The sequence below is a fragment of the Phoenix dactylifera genome, chromosome 17, assembly GCF_051530095.1.
Source record: "Phoenix dactylifera cultivar Ajwa chromosome 17, Ajwa_hap1_PhDact_Kaust_v1.1, whole genome shotgun sequence".
In the NCBI taxonomy this organism is placed as follows: Eukaryota; Viridiplantae; Streptophyta; class Magnoliopsida; order Arecales; family Arecaceae; genus Phoenix; species Phoenix dactylifera.
In genome coordinates, this window is record NC_143206.1 from 18817971 (window position 1) to 18826453 (window position 8483).

The following is an 8483-nucleotide window of genomic DNA, read 5'->3' on the forward strand; positions in this document are numbered from 1 at the left end:
CTTTGCATGACAAAATTTAGAGACACCCAAGTTCGAGATAAAAAAAAGTTGGAACAACGAGTGTTCAATTAAACATCCGTATCATGCTGTTTCTTATGGCACAAACGAGTTTGACGACAATGACAATGATGAGCACTACAATTGACCCGACAAAGGATATTGAAACTCTTTTAGCTAGCACATTAAGGACCCGTCCCGTACATATAGTTTTCCAGCAAAACAGGCATGAAGCCATGGCTTACGCAGATCCCCATGAGGCCTGATTTTAAAGCTCTCAAAGCATTTCCTGTGATCGTCTAACGATGCGACTGACTGTTTTCTTGAATTCGTCCCTTCTCTCTCTCCATTCCTTCTGCAATTGGCAATTAGAAGAGATTCATGTCAAAGCAAAGTTCTCTTCAAAACTCACCAATTATGCTCACCCGAAAATTGAACATAGAGAAATAAGAATAAGCACGATCCATGTCATCACAAAATTCTTTAATAGGAGCCATCAAGAAATGGTCATCTAAAGAGAGATATTGCAAAGATATCTAATGGATACCCTACCAACTTATTGTTAGGTACTCTAAATCAAGGAAGAGCTGAATTCATGGATTAAATTATTTGCCGTGTTGGTTTGTACCATAAAAAAAATATCATTCCAATAAGTTCCGAGGTCGGTATTCAAGTATCTCCCTCTGTATCCTGCATCACCATATGCCAGTCCATGTAGATCCGTATCAGAGCTTCCTACATACACCAGTGCACTGATACCCACTGATACAGAGGCTAGCATAATTTGTTTGCTGCAGCCCTGGCACAAAGACAGTACAGCTCCATACAGTAGGACGCACCAGCACGGGATTGGCAACAGACAATACTTTAATCCTTGGTTAGGTCTGCACACATGTAGATGAAAGCTGCCTACACAATGTGTACGTAGCACCACAGTCATCGTTACTCAACTAGCACTTGGTGCAGGATCCACAAGAAAAACAAATATCAACACACTGTTAGATCTAGCATTCCAATTCTGAAACATGGCCTAAACCCCCCTTTTTAATATGAATTAAAGGAAAGAGTGATTCTAAAAGTGACCTTGCAAAGTATTCGCTTTCTAACCTATTTCCTCCTGCTTGACGTAGGGTTCACATGGAAAAGGATTTCAATTTCATCACACGAAGGACCGTGCTGTTCTATGTTGCACATAAGATAATAATAAACAGGTCTGGTTTTCAATCAAAATCAATAGATAGGAAAACATGATTAGGGAATAATACAGTAGTTTGTGCAGGCACACATTGTTACCTGCGCTTTAGAGGATTTTTTTTTTTCAATAAAGGAGATATTTGATAATTAATTTTACATTGGTGCCGAAGACCAAATGGAGTCACATGACCTATATTACTGCTTGCTCAATAGATTGTTCTGGTTGAAATACTTTAAATAACCTTTTTGTCATCGAATTTCAAATGATGTCTCAAAATCTTGGAGAAAGCAAACGAATCCTAGTACTTTCTTACCACATGCTGGACAAACCACCATCTGTAACTCCATTGTCTGAACTCTCCCCTCATCAAATTACAATCTCTATTCACCAAAAGTTAAAACTTCAGGACTTCATCTAGTTACATTCAGTTCAGCAAACTAGAATCCAGAGATCCACAATTTACCTTTGTGCAACCCCTTCCTCCACCTTTCATTCATCTATCTCAAATCTTTCCAGAGAATTTGGTCCTCCACTTGCCGCCTAATGGAAGCAGATAGCACCATATTGACATTCCCTCCCTCATCCAAATCACACCCTCTTAAACTGCTAACCAATTCTGTTATTAAAGTATCCTATTTTTATAACAAGTCCATTTTCCTTCACACCTTCGAATTCCTAATCCTGTAATATAACCCCAAAGACCTCCCTCCAAACCACAATGATGGACCAAGTTTTCTCTCCATTATGAGCACCAAACAATCTATTTTTTAATTCTTATCCCAGCATTCCCAGTTAAACAATCCGACTCAAGATGTTTTAAACAAGTGCTGAAGCTCTGACAGGTGGTATCCACGGCCCTATATTGTAAACCAAACAAAATAGAATCTGCTCCAAGATGGGTATTCTCTCTGAAGACTAGAGAAGTAAATTTCATAATCCAACCTTGCTAACAATACACCATCAGTCCATTGGTTCTCATGAAGTGTCAAATAATTGGCTACGACCTACCTAATATTCATCACAATCTTCAAAAAATCTTAATTTTTATACTTCATAAGAATCTTAGCATAATGCTTGTGAAGACAGGGACAAGCTTGAAAATGGGACAAGGGAATCCCTGTGCCTTTATATATCCTGTTTTAGCATCATCTGTTTCAAGTCACCATATCCATGCTGGAGGATTTTTGGTGTGTACTTAAAAACCACCATCGTATCTAGAAGTGCACGCGTTAAGAATATAGCATCTAAAAGCTAAGAAATTGTATTAACATCCCAATAAATTAAATCAGCAAAATAAAAAATGATATAGCATATCCCGAGCTCATACATCAAATATATAGAATGAACACCCTTCCCCTGCCGAATATCAAGAACCACCAACTGATAGAGAGACAGGAAAAATAGAAGAGACAACTCTATCTTTCTCTTCAAAGGCACATAAGCTAAAGCCTAGGTAATTACAGATTCTTTCTTTGGCCTAGTCGCAGATATGCAATTCCCTGAGTGTACCATCCACTAATTTATGAGGACCAGATTAATATCTGCTATATAGTTGAATCCCTAAATCCTAGCAAATAAAAGGTTTGCTGAATTTGATGCCAGCACTCAGATCTATGCAACAAAAAATTACCTGAGAAATTTAAACTGTTTCCACTTAAAATAAATGATTTACTTAGATCTATTTAAGAATAAAATATATATGCACTTGATAATACTAACCTCTTCATAATTAATACTCTCACTTATTTATCCAGATCCAACTCAAATTTCAAGATCCTAATAGCATGTTTCTCACAAAAGAATGAAGAACATAGACACTCAAGAACATTTTTCAAAGAAAACACATCATATTAAAATTAGAACCTTACAAGTCAACTGACTGAGAAAATTACGACAATTCATTTAATGAAAACCAACAGTAAAAAAATCCACCTAAAGAAAAGATATATTTTTTCCTGATATATTCAATGTGCATAAAGATATAATAACCTGTATCTTCTATTACTACAACATATACTTCAACTTGTTCCTTTCTTGTTTAGTCTAAATTGGCTTGCCCTGAAGTTCCTAGTTCCTCAAGTAAATTTGTTGAGAGATAATTTCATAGAAGATAAAAGAAGATCAAGTTGCAGATAACCAGTAAAAGCAGTGGTAGAACATTTCTTTTACTTACAGCAGCTTCAATATTTGCAGGTGATTCATCATTGGGACTCGAAAGCATGGAAATGATACTTAAAACTATGCTCTCAACCTGCATATCAATACATGTTCATTACAATTTGCTCCGAACAAAATTCTACAGTTATATTAATTGTAAAGACAGCATGAATTTCCATGCAGAGTACAGGATTGAACTTTGAAACTTCCATCTTAAGCTCTTTACCTGACAACCAAGTAATACCATCAAATGATACAAAATATAATGCTCTGAACCTGCATATTTTGAACTAAACCAAATAAAAGTTGGAAAAGTAACATGAAAATTCTCAACCAGAGGCCATCAAATGATTTGCTTAACAGGGTCCAATAGTGGTTCATACTGTGTTTTCAATTCAACTGGCTGAGATTCCGTCCTACCAGCAAAATACATGAGCTTGAGTGTGAAACAAAATAAGAAAACCTTAAACTTGAAAATCTGAATTCTGGCTTACAAGATCATATTTTTGGAGAATCTATAGCATCAACAAGAATCACAGTCTATAGCAAGCATGGAGGAACTTCCACAAAACCTAGGTTTTCACACATACCATAAATTGAAGGCCATTTATTTCCTATCTTGGGATGAAGGAGTACTAAAACGACCTTCCCAATGCTTAAAAAGAGATGAAAGGAAGGAGGACCGGTTCGGTCCAAACCGGACGGCTCGCACGGAACCGGCCGGTTTGAACCGATTTTGACTCCCATAGCCGAACTGACTCGGTCTCGCATCGGGTCAGCTCGGTACGGCCCGAACCAGACAGTTCGAATGACCATATCAACAAATCTTCCCCTTTCACTATTACAGAAGAAATTGATATAGCTCTAGAAAGTTCCTAAACAAGATTGTAAAACCAAACCACCACCTAGGCGATCCTAGGTCATGAACGAACCCCCGACACCAAAAAAAAAAGAAAAAAGAAAAAAAGAGTTATCGGGATAAAATCCTTAGTGGCTGGACGTACACCTTGAGTTGAAATTACATAATAATGTTCATATTTTTGTAAAAATATAGAAACTTGCTTCATGTACTAAGGACCTGTGCGGGCGTATGTTTAGTCCCACATCGGTTATTTGCTGAGTAGATCTTGGATACTTATACAAGATCAAGAAACCCAAATAATACCTTCCAGCTAGCCATTTTGGGTGAGGTCCTGGGTTGTTACAAATGGAATCAGAGCAGACCCAGCCCATAACCTATGTGGATTAGAGAATACTGCAACACGGATCCATTGGGGCCGACCACGGGCTGATCGTGGTGCTTGTGATGAGATTTGAATGGATTTGAACCTTAGCCTGACGAGGATGTCAGGATTTAAATAGGGAGAGTATGTGAGAACCCATATGAGCATGTGTTTAGTCTCACATCGGTTAATCGCTGGATAGATCTTGGATACTTATATAGGATCAAAGAACTTAAATAATATCTTTTGGCTAGCCATTTTGGGTGAGGTCCTGGGTTGTTACATGCACACAGATAGAAATATGTACACATGACAAACAATTCTAATGACGGAATGGCTTCTAAAAGAATCAAGATATTGACAAAACACTAATGCCAACAAAATTGAATTTAACATCTAATTGGCTCCTGTATTACGTATATATGAAGGAACAATCGAATAAAATCATTGATAGCAATCCTTGTCCACACACAAAGTGATAAGCAGAATTGTAATAGGAAGATCGTCAAAACACCGATTATGAAGTGAATTCCTTGTTGGCCATGTGTTTCTCACAGCAAACACTTTTAAGCATGTTGTAGATTGTGTGAAATCATCAAGAACCATCAATTGTATCAAATGAAGTTTAATAATCAATAGTTAACTTTTGAATTTTGTGCAGTAGCCAAAACATATTGTATCTAGAAAAATATGTATAAAAAAGTACTCATGACACACATGATAAGAGATGAAACTATGAAAAGAGTAAATTAACTCGAAAAGCAAGATAACAGAGAGAACATAATATTAAAAACATACCGTGTGGACAGGCGACCAACGCTCACTTGCAAGCTCGTAGCCATTAGGGTCTTCCCCAGGAGCATGAAGAATTGATATGCAAACTCGACCATCTGGGTAAACTGAGAAATATGTGCCGACCAATTAATTTTCTAACATTTCCTTTTCATAATAAAAATAAGCTGGACATAAAACACTTAGACAAGCATATGTAACTAACCATTTGGATGCCACATCTCTGATATAAATCTAACTGTAGGGGGACTGTTAGGATAATTTGCTGGAAAGCTCATGATCGCATTGAAATAACCTCCTTCACTACAACACAAGGATTGGCCAATCAAGATCACTGAGAAGAAAACGGTGAAATTCATAATAATATCACATAAATTAAAAGGACTTTATACTATATGCAACTAATTATAGACCACATTTTTTGTTGGACCATGTGTCTAAAACAGCACATCAGGAAGCCCGGACAAATTGAGGGAAACATGGACAAATTAACAAATATAATTTTAATACCATGATTTAGTAATTTCTGAAAAAAGATTCTAAATAACCATCAAGATCTCAGTTAAAGATATGAACATAGAAAGGCAGATGTTAATATTTAATATTTAAATTTGACACTTCTGATTTTGTAGCTTTTGCATGATCCCGAATCAATGACCACAATTAATGATTAGCATGAGCATAAATTGCAAAATATGAATGCCAAATTTAGTGAATCATAAATAATTCTCGAACATTTACCAAGAAATGAGAAAGTTTCCAGTAAATTCAAGAAAATAAGATACTTCAAGCACTAGAACCACAAAAATCTCCCATACAAGTAAAGTACGGCAATGTGCACAAATGGATTTAAGGGGGAAAACGAATCTCAATAAAGAAAGCAGCCTTTAAGGGAAGAAACATTTTTTCCTCATATTTTCACGATTACACCATCTAAACTCCAATCACTCACATGAAAATCCCACCTTTGAGAAAGGGAAAAGAGAGGAGTTTGTTTTGTTTGGGGGGGGGGGGGGGGGGGGGGGGGGGGGGGGTGATGGATTCTATGTACGAACAACTCCGCACCAGATGCAACTGGAATAAAGAACGCAGACAAGAAGGGATTCTAGTATCGAAACCCAAGAAACCAAGAACCATAGAGAATGAAAGAAAACCATTTCAAAACCGAAAAAAAGCCAACAACTTTACTCACTAAAGTGTGTCCGGAGGGCCGATGATGGTGACGCTCCACTCGAAGATGTTATTATCGTCAACGAGGCCAGCGGAGAAGCCGTCCACCGGATTCTTGCTGAGATCTGGGCCAAAGACAAAGAAAAGATATTTAGCGACCCATCGATCCGCTTCCGGACGCCATGGCCCAAGCAATCGGTGGAAAACCCTAGAAAGAACGGAAGAAGAAGGATCGAATCCCCATACCTCTGAGTTGTTTCTGGAGGAGTAGGCTTGCCTGGCTCGTCGAGGCCATGAAAGGAGGGAGGACGGCGGAGCGGAGCTTCCTCTCGGGACCGGAAGGGCGTGGAGGAGTAGCCAAGAAAATGGCCTTGAAGCCCAAGGCACTCCGGGGCTGTAAATCAAGACGATGGAGCTCGGCCGAGTAAGGAAGGCGGCGAGGGATCAAGAAGGCATATATCATATTCGGTATCTTCTAATTTTAATGTTTCGTAGGGTTGCAAATGTAGTCGGTAGACATCGACGCCGACTCACAGTAGTAATATGGCCATTTTACATATTAACCCTTCCATATAATGAAAATATGCTTGAACTTCCCAGTGCAGCTTACTCTACTTGCGGGATATGGTTTGCCGATATTAGTTTAAACTAATCACAAACTCCCATGGATTGCAAATTTGACATTTAAGTCCCCTTACATCTAACATGTCATCATATCTGGTGCTTAATGCCAGCTCCTCTATTTGCTTTGTTAAGGAAAGCTCTTCTCGATTCAGTCCTTGGCTTCAATATTGGAGAAAGCAACACATTTTCTTGCGATAATAGTAATTTATTTGTTAACTTCAAAAATCATGCAAATTTTTGATCAAATTGGAGCTACAACAGCTATGCTTCTTCTCATAAGCATATGTTCATTGAACTGAACTTACCATCTGCACTGCAAATTGTAAGGAAGGCTTTCATGGAACACATTATTCGGCTAAGAAGTTTTAATTTGAAGTTTTTTAAGAGTATTCTAGAAGTTTAGGTTCCTAACTATTTTTACTAATAGAAACGCAAGCAACTAACTCCATTTTCCAAGAAGACATCGTAGTCAACTGGTTTGAATAGGTATTTGTATGAGCATATTCATATTGTTCTTAGCCAACTTAGCTAGAACAAGCATTGGCAAAATTAGCATAAAGCTAGCACATCAAGAAGATCACCACATGCACTCAGGATACCACGTTTTTTCCTCCTTCCCCAATAGCTTATGATATAACAGATAAGATGTGTAGAAATTAACGAAGCAGCAATCGATAACCATTCCAATTTACATGAGTATAGCAGTATGATGATTCACCTTTTTTTTTTTTGTCAATGGAAATGTTGCCACCTTAAGAATAAGGGTGGGCAAAATGATTGCAAAACCATAAGCATATGACGCATGTACAGATGTGAGGCATTTTCTTTTCTTCTTTCTTCTTCTTCTTCTTCTTCTTCTTCTTCCTCCTCCTCCTCCTCCTCCTCCTCTCTTCTCTTTTTTTTCTTTTTTTTCTTAGCGAAGGGAGGGGGGGGGGGACCTTATAGCAATCTTCACTGGATCTTCTTCCCGCTGGAGAGTGTTCGATGCAGGTAGAACATTTATTATTCATATCCTTTCCATCCGTGGCAGAGCCTCACCAGTATGGCAACCCTATTTTCGTGTGAGTACGTCACATCAGCACCACCTGAGTAACAGCAGATCAGATAACGATTCCACTGATCAAATCAGATGGGGGGCATCTGGTCTCTGCATTTAATCGGTGCCCGCGTGTTTTGAATTTGGGCCACTTCGGTAGAATCAAAGCTTCATTTCTCCTCTGCTGTCACCTCGGTGGTTGTAAGGCCATCTTTTATCCCATGGAACGAGCAAATGGATCATATTAGCTTTTTATTTAAGCTACATATGGTAATTTATCCTTCAGCAA

The 8483-nt window shown here is 38.1% G+C and overlaps 1 protein-coding gene across 1 annotated transcript; it reads right to left on the bottom strand.

Annotated features, from left to right (window-relative positions):
• Positions 1–38: 38 nt before the first annotated feature.
• LOC103723024 (ubiquitin-conjugating enzyme E2 7-like) lies at positions 39–7006 on the bottom strand. Its single transcript, XM_008813813.6, has 6 exons — positions 6781–7006; positions 6557–6659; positions 5570–5667; positions 5371–5471; positions 3366–3443; positions 39–352 (listed from the first exon to the last, which is right to left on the bottom strand). The coding sequence occupies exons 1-6, from the start codon at positions 6995–6997 to the stop codon at positions 275–277; spliced, it is 675 nt and encodes a 224-aa protein (XP_008812035.1). The 5' UTR covers positions 6998–7006; the 3' UTR covers positions 39–274.
• Positions 7007–8483: the final 1477 nt, after the last annotated feature.

Excerpts from the sequence above, each read along its gene's own strand:
- LOC103723024 (XM_008813813.6), bottom strand. The coding sequence starts at position 6,997 with ATGATATATGCCTTCTTGATCCCTCGCCGCCTTCCTTACTCGGCCGAG. Across the intron at positions 6,660-6,780 it reads CCTCCAGAAACAACTCAGAG|ATCTCAGCAAGAATCCGGTG; the intron begins GTATGGGGATTC and ends TCTTTGGCCCAG. Across the intron at positions 353-3,365 it reads CTGCAAATATTGAAGCTGCT|AAGGAATGGAGAGAGAGAAG; the intron begins GTAAGTAAAAGA and ends TGCCAATTGCAG.